At 28.8% G+C, this 18,065-nt stretch overlaps 1 protein-coding gene across 1 annotated transcript; it reads left to right on the forward strand.

Annotated features, from left to right (window-relative positions):
- Window positions 1-15,749: 15,749 nt before the first annotated feature.
- Window positions 15,750-16,295, forward strand: LOC136076271 (uncharacterized). Its single transcript, XM_065789745.1, has one exon. The coding sequence runs from the start codon at window positions 15,750-15,752 to the stop codon at window positions 16,293-16,295; it is 546 nt and encodes a 181-aa protein (XP_065645817.1).
- Window positions 16,296-18,065: the final 1,770 nt, after the last annotated feature.

Raw genomic sequence — 18,065 nt, forward strand, 5'->3', positions numbered from 1 at the left:
AAAGAAATACATTTGTATATATAACCTCCAGACACTACTGGGTAACGCAACTTTTTGATCAAATCAACAAGGGGCTTCAAGAACATGAAAATGTAAAAGAAAGTTTGTTTAGTCAACATGAAACAATTAATAGAGGCTTTTATATTATCTCTTGCAAGTATGTGGGAGAAGTGGGCCACACCAGAGTCGATACAAAAAACTGGAATAAAAGTCAGTATTAGTAATGAAAGCTTAAACCTTAAATAGCCAAATATATAGGAAAAAGAAAGCTTCAAACTGAAAAGAAAAATGTTTGTCACTACAAACAATGATTAGGGGCTTACATGAAAGAAAATGTATAGTATGCAAAAAGCATATTAGATATTAGTCGATTTTAGTACTAAAATTTTTTAAAATACTTCTGATACAAAATTAGAAAAATTTTTGAACTTCTGCACTATAAACTAACTTTTTTCTAAAGGTTATATGGGTTGTTTATATTTTGGAATATCCAAATTTTTGTTTGGTTTTGGTTAGCAATAGTCATCAGCAATATAATTTTTTTGTCTTTTTAAGGGCACTGTTTTTTTAAGGGTACTATACCTGTATATGAAACTTGTCAATCGTGAATTTTTTCAAAATTTATGTAAAAGTAATTACAATAAATAAATGATGAACTTATATTTAAGGAATATTATTTATTGTTAACATTTTTACAAAAAAAAGAGTAATTGAAATTGAAAGATCAAAAGTTAACAGTTTACTTTACAGAAGATAAAATAACTTGATAACTTTCTTACTGTATTTTTCCTTTAAAGTTTTAATAAAGGTTGTTAAATCATTCCGGGTGTCACTTTTGTGTGCAGAAGCAGCAATATTTGATAAATCTCGGAGCGTTATCATTTTCCCAGTCTCATTTAGCAATTCTCGTTGAAGTAATTTTTTGTTAGCTTTCAAACCTAACAAGGTTTCTGCTTTAGCAATAGCATAATCAGGTAGCCTTCTTTGATTAGGTAAGTGTTTATAGAAATTATATTATTAACATAAATATATTAAAAAACATTATTTATTCTTCATAATACATTAAAAATAGGAATTTACAGGAGATAATATTTCATAAAAATTAATGATACAGTAAACTCTTGATATCTCAAACCTCCAAGGAACCAAGAAAAATAGTTTGAGTTGACGAATGTTTGAGTTATGGAGACATTTTTTGACACAAACCTTTGTCAAAAAAAGTAAAAAAGGTAAAAAAGTTTAAGTTAATAAAGTAAAAATAATAACTTTTACTTAAATTGTTTTATTTATTTGTCTTCTAAAGTTCGAGTTATTAGAAGAATATTAGCCACGGGAACAGATAAAAAGGTTTGACTTAGCAAGTTGGAGCAATGCAAGTTCTTAGCAAGCTATGTTCAAGCTAACAAAGTTTGAGTTATAGAGTGATTTTTATAAAAACGACAACTATATTCACTTTTAAGAACTCTGTTTGATACGTACTATTTTACAATTTATATACAATTTTGCGTAATCAACAAAACTCCCTTGGGATAAATATGGACAATAAACTGTTTTAATGGACAATTCGGACAATGAAATTATAAATAATAAACTGTTTGCATGTGTTGTTTTTGTTGATCTCCAGATCAACTAAAATACCACATTGAATGGTCAAAAAGTAGATCCTCTGGATTTTATCAAATATCTTGGTATCAAAGTTGATTCAAAGTTTTCTATACCATCTTCAAGATCTAGCTCTGAAACTAAGTTGTTTTTAAATCTCATCTCAGATATGCTTGTCAAATATGGGGACAAACCTGGTCCAAAACCTTTTTAAGATTATCTCACATTTCAACTCAGACCCTAACATCCTCTACTACATATCAAAAATACTTAAATTAAAGGACTTCATTTAACACTCAAGCTGTTTGTGTCTGGAAACAACATAAAACCCTACCTCTTCCATTTACTAACTTTTTAACTTTTTTATAATAAAAGTACACTGAACTGGTTATTATGGACATAAACGTATTAAATACCAGAGCATACACACCTGGTATAGTCTTCCCTCCCAGGTGAAATGCCTCCCAACAATTTTCAAATTCAAATATAATCTATTTAATTTTTTGTTAATAAAGTATTCTTCTTAAGTTAATTCACCTCTACTGCTAATTATCTATTACATTCTTAACTTTGTATACTTCTGCTTACTCTAATATATAATTAATTCTGCTTAAATTCTGATTTAATACTTCTGGGTACTTGTCGTTTTTAATTTTTTTTTATAAATTATTATTATTCTCTTTATTACTAACACTCAACTATTTTCAGTATATATTTGATTTGATTTATGCACAAAAATAGTTTATGACATTTATACACTAGCGATTTGTAAAGGTTATTAAATTATAATAATGTATTCTAACAAGCTATTACCAATTTTTATGAGTATTAGTGAGGGTTCAAAGGGAACTCAAAAGTACTATAAGTTAATGAAAGTTCAAATTATCCGGAGGTAAAGATGTCGTGAATTCACTGTATTTATTTATGAAAACAAAAACATCACACTTAGTTACAAAAAACCAAAGAATATATAAGCTTATATGGCCACAATCTATAATTCAATCATACCCACAAATCAATTCAAATCAAAAAGTTCATAAAAACTCCCAATAAAAAAGAATTTTTAATGTGATTATAAATTAAAAAGAAACTATTTGACAAAAATTTCTCTTTATAGCAGCAGATTCACACTAAATCAAATAAATTTTGAAGTAAGTTATTTAAAAATTTCAAGGTTATGGTTTTAAATAATAGTCTCTCTCTCTCTCTATATATATATATATAATATTCAAATTATGTTAATAACCCAGAGTAGTTTTGACAACTATAATTTTCATAATATAAAATAATGAAATCCCAAAAAAACAAAGTTAAAAAAGTGTAATGGATTTCATAACTTTTTTCCAACTATATAAGCAAATTGTAAAATAATGCTATAAATAAGTTAATTGTGGGGTTATTTGCCGGCAGGATGTATTGAAGTATCAATTTTTGATTAAATGTGTAAAAAAGTATCAAATTCTTCGCATATTTTCGTTTTTAAAAAAGGCACATCTAGCTTTTAAGATTAAATATTTTAAATTTTAAACATTTTTGTTAACATAAATGGCTAATTTCTGTCACGGTGCCATTTATTCATCTTATGAAGAAGCAGAAGAAGCTTTGCTAAAATTTTGTAAAGACAACTGCCATCCAATTAATCAAGATACAAAAAGAACAGTAAGTAAACACTTAGTATAAATAAAACATCATGTTTTGATCATGTTTAACATGATCTTTTATCTAAGGTGGAATAAGTAAAATAAATAAAATGGAATAAGTAAAATGAATTTAAATAGATTAAATGTTATTCGCTCATAATCTTAATTGCTTAATGATTTTCATTCTGTCAATTTTATAAAAAGTTTTGAGGTCCTAGGTAACAAATTCATGAGATTTTTATTAGTAAGTAGGGTTTTAGCTACAACTTGGTCAATTCACATCAAATTTCTATAACTCGGTATCAAAAGAAAGGTGTAAAGACGGGTATTGCTACAGTTATGGGGGCTAAAATTATTATTTATTTTTTTTTGATTATTGTGCTCTCATCAGTTAGGGACGTGTGTAAAAATATTAAACCATTTTTTTTATTGATTATTATATATCATTGAAAAGAGGCTAAAATCAGCATTACAATAGTGAAAATTTCATAACAAAATAACAATTCCACAAAAAGTTATTCTCATTTAAGTAACAATTTGATTACAAGGATTGCTTAATAACACTGCGACCAATTTTAAAATGTCAGATTTGGCTAACAGTAGTTTTATTATGAAACTTTTTGTTTAGAAGCATAATGCATTCTTTACAAAATTTTAATTTAGGAACATATTCTGCTACATAAAATTAGATGTCTGCTACATTATCTTTTTCACTAAAATTTGGCATGTACATCTGATGTCTGATCAACAACTGATCAAAAAAAGTTTTTAAGAAAAGTTATTTCAATACAAGCGTTGTAACTATAAAAAAAAACTATACAAAAACAAAGTTAAACTCTTCTACTTTTTTAAAAATGTCAATGTTGATATAAAATCTAAAAAAATACCACAACAGAATATATCCTTACAACTGAAACACTAAGCACGCTTTGATAAAATGGTCAAAGATTTCTATTACATAATTGGTGCCATAACTCATTGGATACGCACATACCTACATCAGTGAGACTTTTTAAGATTGCCGCATGCAAAACCCTCAGTTGATGTAGCGTCACTCCCTTGAAGCTGTGGGCTATAAGATAGTCAATGTACTAAAGCCAATTAATGTTCTACAATTCACTATATTGAATGAGGGTTTGGCATGGGGCAGCAATTTTCCATTGATGAGAGCGCAAAAAGCAAAAAGCAAAAAAAAAAAATGCTTTTAAGCTGTAGCTTTACCATTAGAATATTCTACAAATTTTTTGCTGGTCTTTACCATCTACAAAAACTTATTTTATAAAACAGTGTTTTTGATAAAATTATTCATTTTTAAATACAAAAAGTTAATATAGTATTATTCCAGTTCACCACTAAATATGAGAGGTTTTTCAAGTTGGTGATTGGCATATTGGTAATACTTTAACGCATTCTAATAGCTAAAAGAATAACCTGCAAAACTTCAACTTTCAGTTTTTGTGACATTAACAATTTGAAATGAGAACACCAATATATTTTTCATAGTTATAGAGTTATAGAGTTGAGAGAGGGTTATACCTAGGGTTGCCAGATGTCCCGATTTTACGAAGGAGAATTCTGCGCCAAATATGTAAAAAAAATTTTTACTTAGTTCTCCTTCGTAAAACCGGGACATCTGGCAACCCTAGTTATACCACAAATAAGTAGCCTCCTCATCTGTAGTGACCTTCTTGGCCTTGAGGAGGTGAATTAACAAAAAAAACAAAAACATTTTTGTAACAAGACGAGTTTGTTTATAAGTAAAAAAAATAAACATTTATTAAAAACAAGATGGCTTTTAAATGCGTTAAACAACATTAACAATCATTTCAACAGAGTTGACTGACAACAAGTTATTTGATTCACTTTGATGTATTTATGTGTTGTATAAATCATTACGTTATTTATGTTTTGTTTAGGATGCTAATTTTAATAAATTAGTAAAGCAAAAAATTGGTGATGTTCCTGAATCCACCATTCAGTATTGTAGGTATGTTTGCAAGCATTATGGTGTGGATAAAAATAGTTATGTTAGCGAATGAAGAGTATAAGTTTACTGTTATGTATTGAGTATACTCTTACAATGCTTGCAAGAAGCTTTACCCTCTTTAGTCGTATTTTTGTCATAATGGTGCAAAATCGGACTTACTTTAGGCATTTTTTCAAAATATGTGGTGTTTAAATGCAGCAAATTTCTCAACACAATATTTTTTTTCTAAGCAATGTTCGCATTATAAATATGTATATAATCAAGTTAAGGTAAAAATCATCAGTAATAATAATATTAACAAAATTACTTATCGTTATATGATAATAATAATTACAATTATACGCAATGATGATAATAATAATTAAATAATTATGAAACGACTGTAATTGATGGTGTGTCCCTCAAACAGTAATCTGATAAATGCAATGACACCAAATATTAAAAGTTATAATTATTACACTAACAGTAATAATAAATGGCAATATAAAAAAATTTATGTGTATATTATATTATGTATAATTATGTATATCAAAATAATAAAAACTGATCATAAAAAATATATAATAGAAACAACAGTGTAAAAAAAAACAATAGTAACAATAATAACAAATAACAAATAGTAAAAATAAAAACCATTCATGGAGCAAATATTTAGTTTACAATAAAAATAACACAAAAACAATAAATATCACTTCATTAAATAAATTAAATAGTTATAAACTGAATGTTGTTTTCTCATTAACATCTGATTCATAACTTTAGCGCTATGCCTTTTTATGTTCTCACATGAATTCCATGTGAATGATCGCTAATACCAATCATTATGTATCTATTGTGGTAGTCATTAGGTAATCAAATGTACCAATCATTATGTAATTAATTTTGGTATGCAAATAGCGCAAATACTAATTTTTGACATTATTAGCAATTTGTTAATAATGTCCAAAATGGAAATATTGGTGTAGCAATTGTTACAAAAACAATTTAGCAAAAACCAGATACTTAAGTTTTAAACTTTAAAGTGTATCACTCTAATAAAGTTTATTATATGTTAATAAAAGTTTAAAATAAATTAAAAGGTATATTGCACAATTTGTACACAAATATTAAATCTGGTTTAAAGTTAAAACTAGATTTTAATCTTTTTAACAAATAGTGGAATGAATAGCGAAGTGCATATTTAGTGACTAAAATTTTACGATTAAAAAATATTCATAATTTGTAAAACTTTTCAACCAAAGTTTGGAATACCTCGTATTCATTAAACTTCGTAACTGAAGTTTAAGGAATATTTGGTATCCAGCCTTCATTTGAATGCGATCAGCGAAGTTAAACAGACTTTGCCGGTGCTTCTGTATAAACTCTAGTTGAGCTTGGTAATATATACTAATTAGTAGTAATTATAGTATGCGTGCATAGAAAACAAATTACTAAGCTTTTTGAGTTTTTATTCTATATATTTTGAATAAAAATTTGAAAATGCTACATATTTTGAAAAATTTCTACCCTTAAAGTTGCTTAAATTAGTGTGTATGTATGTATTTATGTATGTATTTTATGTGGGCTATACATGAATTTTTCTTTGCAGACTGCAAATTTTCAATTGTCTTAAAGCTAAACAAAAATAGAATGTTCTCAGTAGAACACCTGCATCAAAGCCATTCTGGCCATGATATTATAACACCAAGCACATATTCTTTATATTCAAGTGTTTATAGACCATCCAACAATCTCATCCAATCCTCTGCTGTTATGCTGTCAGCTGGAGCAAATCCAACTATTGTTCAAGGAATTTTGCACCAAGAGGGGTTTGAAGTTAAAAGACAAGATGTGCAAAACATTCTGAAAAAATTCCAAACCAAGAGTATTTCTTATCTATTTAGTAAACTAAGAAATTATTATGTGAATTTTTCAAAAAATTTAATTTCTATTCTTTTTGTTATTTTATTAATTTACTCGAAATATTAAATTCAAAACTAATAATTGTTTTAAATGTAATGATAAATGATCTTAAAATTATTTTTCAAATCACATTTCTTAGGTTGCAATGATTTGCTTCATCTTGAAGAGGTATTAAGGCGCCCCAATGTGCGTTTCAAAATTTTAGTTGATGATGATGGTGTCACCCTAAAGGGAGTTATGTGGTCATCATCGGAGCAATTAGAATCATTGTCACAATATGGTGATGTTATTCTGATGGATTCAACCTTCAACGTTAACACTGTTTTATTTTATCATTAATCTTATTTCCTTTATATTTTTTAGGTCAATTCCGAAGGATTCCCTTTGTTTACATTACTAGTCACTGATGCTTTTGGAATTGGTCAACCCATAGCTCATTGTCTTTTGCAAAGGGAAGATATTCCTAGTATTTCTGAATTTTTAGTTTGGCTTAAAAAAGGTTTAAACAAAGCAATATTTGTTAGTGATAAAGACTCTGCTGAAATTGGGGCTATTCGAAACACCTTTCCTGGTAGCTCCATATTTCTTTGTCGCTTTAACATGCTTTAAGCATTTTTAGAATAGCAAAACAAGCATAAATTTCCGGAAGACGTAGCAAAATTTACGGGGAACTGTTGCTATTAATCGAAGTAAATACTGTAATATAATTTTTGTTAATAATTATTATTTTTATTTCTTCAAAATAGTACCAAGATCACACTTTTAAATGTTTAAGAATTTCTATTGGTGTTTTTACATTATGCTCAAAATATGCTAAAGTATATTTTAGGTGACTAGTGTGCTGATTTCAACGAATTTACTTTATCTTGTTGAAAATAAGAGATTTTTATTTTTTTGTTTATTTTTAATTTATAACTTTAAGTTCAAGTTCATAATTTTATTTTAAATTTTTTATCAGATTTTTGAAAACATGGTAAAGTGTAGTTCCCAAGACTAGTATGATGTATTAGTCAAGGAATTTGAATATGCTGGGTCAGAACTTAGTTATTATTTTAACCATAATTGGAACACTGTTTCAATGATTCCTATGTTTGCTGGCTACACTCATATTGGTAAGCTTTATCTGGATAACCACACTACAAATCGTCTTGAATGCTTTCATGCAAAAATTAAAAAAGTCATCAATTCAAATCAAAATGTCTTTTCTAGTTGAAAAGCTACTTAGTATTGCAATCGTAAGTAGTTTTTTTTAATATATATTTCATATAAAACATTTTAGTATTGGGTCTGGCAAATATTTATTGCAGTGGTACTCAAAATGTTGTCCTGCTTCATTGTGTAGTCCAGGAGCAATATATCAACAGAAAAGTGCTCTTTAGCAAATATTTATAGTGATTACTTATAGACATAAACATTAATCATAGTGATGTCTTTTTTACCTCAGTACAAGTTTTTAAACAATTTATTAATTTAAGGAAAGATACTTACGTATTTTTTCACAACAATACAGTTAAAATTACATTAAATTTTAAAATAATGAATGGTGAAATATAAATTTCATTTTTTCCGTGCAACATCACAGAAAAGCTTAGTGAGCTTAATTATGGTTTACAGGGTGATCAAATTTAATGAACAAATCAATTTACACATTGCATTTTTGATAACCAATTTTTATTAATTTTTATTTGTTTAAATGTAAATACCATTTATGGTATTTACTTTTAAAAAATTATAAATAAATTTAGGAGAAATACCAAGTAAATAAACTAAATATTACTTTAAAACCAAAAGAAAAGCTAAATAAGATAGTATAAACAACATTCCAGGAAATTTTACAACTATATTACAATAGCTTACAATAGCTTTTTATTATATTACAATAGCTTACAATAGCTTTTTTTACAACTATATTACTGACTTGACAGGCTTGGTGCTGCTAGGCTCTGATGATAAATCAAGAGGATACAATCACCAAGAATGATTAGGCAAAGTTGTTTAAAAAGTTACAAAATAACAACCTTAAAGTATTTCAAGTAGGTGTAGTCCATTAAGTTATTGACATTATTTTGTGGAAAAAAAAAACTAAAATATGAAATTCTACCTCTTGAAGGAATATGAATGAGCTCTTTACCGTTAAAAATTTTATTTGAACTGATGCGTTTATTCAACTAGATTCGTTCTGTGGAAACAAAACACAGCTACTTTAATGCAACTATGAAGACACCAATAAAAATACTGACGAGCTTTCGGATGCTGTTGCAAAAGTATCTTCATATGCACTTAAAAAAATGGTGAAGCAACTATACTTCATGAAATCCAATGATGCAACCTATGTTAGTTTGAAGTCATTTGAGTGCTTAAACACTTTTCTTATATTTCTCTTTTAACAAATGAATAATTTTTTATCTTATTTTTTTATTTTATATATATATTTTTTTTTTACTTTTATTTATTTTTTATTTACTTTATTTATTTTTTATTTAGGAAGTTTGTAACAATAGTTTATTTTTCAATGTGAAAAAAAAATTAATAAGATCTTTATCTGATTCTTGTACTTGCAATGCTTTTACAGGAAATGGCCTTCCTTGTTGGCATCTTTTTTATGACAGGCAAACCCTTTCATTGCACATATTTGATGTAACATTAGTTCATAAGAGATGGGTTATAAATACAACTGTAGCACCATTAAATGTTTCTTCAAAAGTAACACGTTATACCTTCAACACTGTATGATACGTGTGAAAAAAAATTTATGGTTTGATTGTTTATTTTTATTACTTTTTTGAAGATTTTTTCACAAGATATTTAACTCTTAATTATTTTGGTTATTTATAAAAAATCTATAATTACTATCATGTTTTAATTGTTTTAATAATTTAAAATTTTTCCAGGCTGCGTACTCTATTGCTATGAAGATTGCTAACATTTTAAGTGATGAGTCAAAGGCAACATTTCTTCAGGCTCTTCAATATCTAAATTCAATTGAACAACAGGTTATACGTGGAGAATGGCAACAGCATAATCAAATGCCAGATGGAGTTGAAGCAGACGTCACTTTATTGATTTTATCATGATTAGGAAATTCAAACGTTCAGGGCTTTTAAACTCAATCATGCCTTGTTTGTCGGAAAATGTTGATGGTGAAAATTTAGACAAAGTAAGTCCTATTAGTATTTTTAAAAATAGTTTAAATGAGGAAAATTTAGCTGTAGAGACAAACAATTTGACAAACAAAAGTATAAATAGTCAAATCTTAGACGATCAAAAGCTGAATATGTCAATTCAACATCTAAATTTCCTGCTATAGCAATAAAACAGGGTAGACCTCCTTTGCCTCGTTCTCAGCGAGTGTATAAAAGTACTTGTCTGAAAGTATGGGGAAAAATGACAACCGTAGAAAAAAATTCATTTAGACTAAAGCATATTGTTAGTGAATATGCAATTGGAGATATTTTAAATTGTGCTCGTAAAGGCAAGCGCAAAAATATTCTATGTAATTTAAGTGCTATTGTTTGTGATAGTCGATTTGGTTTAAATGATCTAAAGTCTTACTTTTTGGCTGATGCATGGCACCTAATTTCATTAATACAGTGTTTCATTAATGCAGATAAAAAGTCGTATTGATGCAATGATTGTAAATCGAATGAATCTCCGGCACAATTTCCACAGTCGGATTGGGTGCAGTGTGATCACTGTATAAACTGGTATCACGTTTGCTGTAGTGGTATTACAGGAAAACCGTCTAAAAAGTTATTTTGTCACTGTTGTCTGAGTGAGGGTGATAAGGCTACCATTTTGAAAAAGCCTTTTACAAACCAAGAACTTTAGTTGATATAGTATTTTCATTGATTCCTTTTTTAACTTTCATTGTAATCAATTACTTTCTTATTATATTTTATAAAAGCAGATTGAAAAGTTAGTACTTATACAGAGAGTTTTTATATTTTTATATAATAGCGTTGAAGTTTGTTAAGAAAGCCAGTTAGTTTTATCTTATCTGTTTTTTTAAACCAAGAACTGAAGATGATATAGTATTTTTATTGATTTTGTGCTACATTTTCAGTACAATTAGTGGCTATCTAATATATTTTAGTTGCATGAAAGTTAGTAATAATACAGAGATTTTTGTATAATAGATATATAATAGCGCTTGAATTTTGAATCTGGGACTATTCTGGGCTGTTTTATATACACGGACACACAGGATTTTTTAATTTTTACAATTACCAACAACGTACACATGTTTACACTTACCGATTTGGTCATAATATTAATTTATTTATTTTTGTTGGTTAGGTTAGCTAAGAAGTCTTCGTGGTATGGTTACTGTTGAAATGACATCATTTGGTACATTTCACACAGAAATTTACCTTTTGAATCATTAGGCAACAATCAGATCAAATATAGAACAAGAAAAAACGACTATTCAAGTCAAAAGTTAGTAAACTTTTATTAGTTTAAAATTTTTAAAATTAATTTAATAAATTAAAGTAAAATGATAATTAAAGTAAAATGATAAGTCATATAACCATTTGTTTTTTAAAAAAATTAAAGCCAAATTGTGCACCCTATGTTCTATCACTTTTAAATTAAATATTCAAAATGAATGTTTTAATTTTTACGTCGAAAGGTTAACCAGACCAAATTGCGTGCAAATATTTGACATCTTTTTCAACTGCACTACAATACCCTTATTGTATGCCGGTAGATAATTCAATGTCCGTTATTGCATTGCAACCAGCTCACAATTACATATTTTTTGTACAGCCGACAGATATTTTAAAGTCTTTCATTGCATTGCAAGTAGTTCATACTATATTTAGCACTGCCGACAGATAATTTGCAGCATTTGATTGCATTGTAAGAAGTTCCAAGACTGTAATCATACTGCCGGTAAATAATTCAATGTCTGTTATTGAATTGCATGCAACTCACAATTATATGTTTTTTGTACTACCGGCAGATATTTTAAAGTCTTTCGTGCATTGCAAGCTGTTCATATTATATTTTGCACTGCCGACAGATAGTTTGCAGTCTTTGATTGCATTGTATGAAGTTCCAAAACTGTAATCTTACTGCCGGTAGATAATCAATGTCTGTTATTGCATTACAAGCAACTCACAATTATATGTTTTTTGTACTGCCGACAGATATTTTAAAGTCTTTCATTGCGTTGCAAGCAGTTCTAAGACTGCTAATTTGCCGGTACTGCCGGCAATTAACCCCAGAATTATTTGCCGGCAATTACCACTAGTTATATTTACTTATATATTAGAATATAATAACCTTTATGTATGCATGTTTTATATATATATATATATATATATATATATATATATATATATATATATATATATATATATATATATATATATATATATATATACAGAAATACACACGTAAACATACTACATTATACGCACATATACATTTTAGCTGTATTTTACGCACATATACATTTTAGCTGTATTAACTCTTATTAATAGTTAAAATAGAGCTAAAATGTTTGATACATAATAAAATCATCATAATGTTAAATTAAAAACTCTAACAAATGTCAAAATTTATATCTGAATGTGTAACTAATGATTAAAAGTAAAGTATTTGTACTTATCAGCAAAACGGTTTTTTTATAAGGTGAAGGAAAGTTTGAGTTTAAAAGTTTAACTAAAAGGTAAAAAAGCGTTTGAAAGTTGAAATTTATAAATTGCTTCATATTATACAAACGCGACTAAACATTTACATGAACTATAATTATAAACACTTTGATAAAACTTACGGGAAACTTTTACGATTCAAAAACACGCGGTGTACAGTCGGTTAATGGTTGGCATGGAATGCCAACAGTTAGCTAACTATAGCAAATACTGGCCAGTCAGTTGGTCCAACTAAAGCGTGCTTACTGGGTGGGCAGTTTGAAGTTATACAATTTTGGAAAAGTATTAGGGTTATGCTTCCATAAAGCAGTAATGTTATAGTTGAAATAGTGTTATACCAACAAAAATTCGTTCATATATTATTAGTAGTAAAAGTTTTATTAGATATATAATTTTTCAGAGAATTTAGTTAAGTTACTGAAAGTTAAAAAAGTTCATTGCACAATATTTATAATATTGTGCTAAAAAATAATTTTAAAATAGTCTTTTTTTAGATAATTTAATCCACATTCTATCTATCCTCCTCTACTTCTATCTATCCTCTAAAGTGAAAATTATTTTCTTTTTTTTAAAAAAAAAATTTATTGCCAACAAGTGGCTTCAAGCAACCACTAATTAAGTTAGAAGTTATTTACATAATCAAATTAGAGACAGTGGCAGACAACCACTAATTAAGACGAGAGTTAATGGAAAATAAATTAAAGAGCTAAAGAACAAGAAAGCGAAAAAAAATGAAAAAAGAGAAAAAAAGAAGGACTTAAAAAACTGTAAACTGTATGTGTCAACAAAACATGTTCGGCATAATTTAAAACATGATAGTTTAGCATGATTTAAAACATGATTATTTGGCATAATTCAAAAGCACCAATGTTTGCAAAAAAAAAGTTCTATGAATAAATAGATACAACCAACTTGAAGGAATAAGACAAGTCAACCAAGATAGTATTAGTAGAAAATAGAAAGACGCAACCTTTCGATCAGGGAACAGAGGCACAAACTTAGCAGCTACAGCTGGTCCAATAACATTTAAAATGCTTTTCGGTCCTTGTTTTAAAGATTAATGCTTACTTAAAATTAATTTTATTAATATTATATATAATATTATATATTTTATAATGGTTTTCTTAGGATATTAGCGCTGAATGATAATTTGAGAAAACATAATGTAGATAGTTCAGTAAGAATGTTGCAATTCATCAAATTTGGAATATCAAAAATATGGTGATTTTTCTTACAAATTTTTCTTACAATATTTCCTCTAATATTCTTTGTTAGGGGTGAGTTCCACTCATCAGTCGCTAATTTTTTTGTTGATAAATTGAATATTTGCATCAGATTTTTGCAATTTCTTCTTATTTCCAGCGTTGTTTGATCAAGCCTAGTAATTCGATGTGTATACGTTAGTTTTTCATACATTGTGCAACTTTTATAGTTCTTCGTTGAGTTCGTTCAATTTTATTGATATTTCCTATATGATATGATCTCCATGTAGGCATGGAGATCATATCATATAGGAGATATATACATTCGATACTATATGATTCTTTTATTATTGGTATTGTGTGATACCGAACCGATACTGAATATCGACATTAGTATATAAGCGATACCACACGATACCGCAGTGAAAAATAATGCTTTTCACACACGGGCACCACGCAGGTTCCGTGTGGGATTCATTGGAAACCATGATGTGCAAGCTTTTTTTTTCACTAGGACAAAACCATTTTTCTCGATATTGACTTACACGATACCGAATATCTAGTGTCTACAATATAGCCCTTTCAGAGGCTGCCTTTGGAGGTAGGGGGGCCATTCTGGATTTTGCTGGGGGCCTCAGGATTTTTCGGGCCTCATAATTTTAAAATTTAAGTATATATTTTTTAATAAAAATATTAATATTTTTATATGTCTGTCAAATCTTTTTCTTTGGATTTGCGTTTTTTGAACATTTGAACAATTTGAATAAGAAAAGCATACCAACCGGAATAAATATACTATAACTTTTTTTGTTTTTTGTTTTTCCAAAGTACTTTGGCTTTTTTACTTTCATTCAGTCAGTTCTGTTTTGTTTCACCATCTTTGTTGGCGCAGAAAGAAATTGCTTGCTACATCAAAACTCATCCGACAGTAATTATGACTCGGAGAAAGTTTGAATTTGGTCTTAATAAGAGAAAAAAAAAACTCGAGGAAGAAAAATACCTCGCCATTCAGAAGAATTCAATTTTGCGTCACCTAAAGCCACTGAGTGATGCAAATACTCAAGAAATTGCTACTTCTAAAGTTGCACATCGTCCTCATCCTGATGATACCCCTCATCTTGAAGATCCACAACCTCAAGATGATCTTGACAATCTTCCTGCGCTTGAAGATGGTCCAGATACCTTACCTCATCATCATGGAGAAGATGATCCAGGTCCAATACAGCTTGAAGAAGATGATAATGGGATTTATGGCCCTCAACCCGAAGATGATCAACAGCCCCTCTATGTTCCAGAAAATAATCTTGTTGAAGAAAATATTACGTTTCCATCAACATCACTCTAAGTAGGAAATTATTTTTGTATGAAAACAGTACAATTCCTGTTATCCGTCACTTGGTTATTCGAAAACAATTTTTTTTTTCCCATTTTTTATTTTATTTTATTTGTTAATTTACCTTTCCTTTTTACAGTTTCTATTGATATTTTGCATATTTTTGCCTTGTTTTGCGTTATTTAAATTATATAAACACGCACAATCACTGTAAGATCCAATTCTAATTTCCTTAATTGTTGCATTTAGAATTGAGGATCCTGCTCTTTGGCCCAAAATCTTATTGAATTCATTTAGAGAAATTCTGGTTCAACAAGGTCCGAAAAAACTGAAGGAGGAAGATTTTCCAAAAGATGACCATGGACGAAAATTCTCTGTGATGTATTATAAAGGGCATTTTCCAAATGGGGAAACCTATGAAAGAAAATGGTTAGTTTATTAAACAGCATATTTTGTTTTCCTTGCAAAATATTTTCAATCGGAAAAAAGAGCACAAAATTAACTGAAAATGGATATCCTGATTGGAAACATATAGCATCAGATCTCAAGGACCATGAGAAGTCCGTAAACCACAAGGAATGCTTTATAAAGTGTATGGATTCGACTGCAAGAATGAAGAAAAATGAGACTATCAATGAATGCAACTTAAAAAAAATCAAATTAGAAGTGGAGTATTGGCAAAACATTTTGAAGAGAATAATTTCAGTTATAAAATTTCTTGCCTCTCACAATTTAGCATTCCAAGGACACACTGATAAATTATTTTCTAAAGGCAATGGAAATTTTTTGGGCTTGATTGAAATGATTTCAGAATTTGATCCAATTCTTCAAGAGTATCTAAGAAAATTTAAATCACACGAAGTAAGTGATCACTATCTTGGCAAAAACGTTCAAAACCAAATTATTGAACTCTTGAGTTCAGAGATAAAGAAATCTATAATTTTAAGTTGTCAGAATGCAAAAAATTATTAAATAATTATGGATTGCACTACAGACGTAACTCACCAAGAACAATTAACCCTAGTTCTTAGATTTTACAACTGCAAGTTATTTGCAGTTGAAGAGCATTTTATTGGATTTGTTGATGTAAATAGGACAACCGGTGAAGTTTTAACAGAAACTTACCTGAAACATTTGACAGAAGCAGGTCTAGATATATTAAATTGTTGAGGTCAATCATATGATAATGAAGCAAACATGAAAGGGATTCATTCTGGAGTGCAAAAAAGAATAAGAGACATTAACCCTAGAGCGTTTTTTGTGCCATGTAGTGCCCACAGTTTGAATTTGATGGTATGTGATGCTGCAAAATCTTCTTCAAAAGCAGTGTCATTTTTTGGTTTGGTACAAGAAGTTTATAACTTTTTCTCAGGTTCTAATATCAGATGGGCCATTTTAATGAAATCAGTGCAAACTTTGACTTTGAAGCCACTGTCTGATACTCGATGGGAGTCTCGAGTGGAAAGCTTAAAGACATTATAATACGAATATTCCAAAGTTTATGATGCTCTAGTTGAAATTGCTAACAGTTCAGAGTATGATACATCTACCAAATTTCAGGCAAATAATCTTGCCAAGCAAATGTCCAAATTTACATTCATGGTAAGCTTGAGTGTATGGTATGACATATTATTTCAAGTAAATTTGGTCAGCAAAAAAATGCCGTCTCCAGACTATGATCAATCAACAGCACAAACTGAAATTGACCAACTACTCAAGTATTTTAATGACTTTCGTGATAAAGGAATTAAGGATGCCAAACTTTTTGCTATGGAAATTGCAGAAGAATTAGAAGTAAGTCCTCAGTTTGAAGCTGAAAACACAGTTTGTCCCCAAAAGAAAAAAACTCTTTTTCCCTATGAATCTGCAGATGAACCAATTTTAAATCCAGAAACACAATATGTGGTGGAAGTTTTCAATGTACTGGTAGATCAAGTGCTATCATCTTTAACAAGTCGATTTAATCAACTGAAAGAACTTTCTGAGCTTTTTGGATTCTTAAATTAATTAAAACCTACTTAAGGTCAAATATGTCACAGGGCAGACTTACAGGCTTAGCTGAGATATCAATTGAAATTGACGAGTTAAAGAACATAGATATTAGTGGATTAGTTGAAATATTTGCTAATATTAAAGCTCGTAAAGTCAAGTTTCAATGAAGTCATGACTGTAATAATAATTTAATAAAAATAATTAAAAATATTTTTTTTTCATTTCAGGGGGGCCTCACATTTTGATCTTGCCCACGGCCTCCAAAGTTCAAAAGCAGCCTCTGAGCCGTTTGCCGTTATTTTATTACCGGTAAATAAAAGCTTCCAACATGTCATACAAACAGTGGTGTAGGAAGGTTAAGAAAGTTGCAAAATTTAACGTCTGTTCTACAAAAAAAATATTTGCTGTAAAAAGAACTGTTGTGGAACTAAAAACAAATCAATTTGTGTAACAATTGATGTACAACAACGTCGCACAACTGTAGTGCATCGTTTTTTCAACTCTCGGAAACCAAGCATGAATGAAACGTAGTACGTACAGCTTAAACAAAACTTTAATTTGATATCCGATAAAGATGCGAATAGAATTAGCGATGAATTCTATTTGTTAAACTCAATTAACATTGCTTATTAAATAATTAAGTTAAAAGTTTGTTGTTCTGATTTGCAGTTGTTAAGCGGTTAGCAACATTTAAAAAATTTTGAAACGGCTGCGAAATCACGTTTTTAAGATGTGATTTCGTAACCATGT

The sequence above is a fragment of the Hydra vulgaris genome, chromosome 02 (assembly GCF_038396675.1).
Source record: "Hydra vulgaris chromosome 02, alternate assembly HydraT2T_AEP".
Classification (NCBI taxonomy): Eukaryota; Metazoa; Cnidaria; class Hydrozoa; order Anthoathecata; family Hydridae; genus Hydra; species Hydra vulgaris.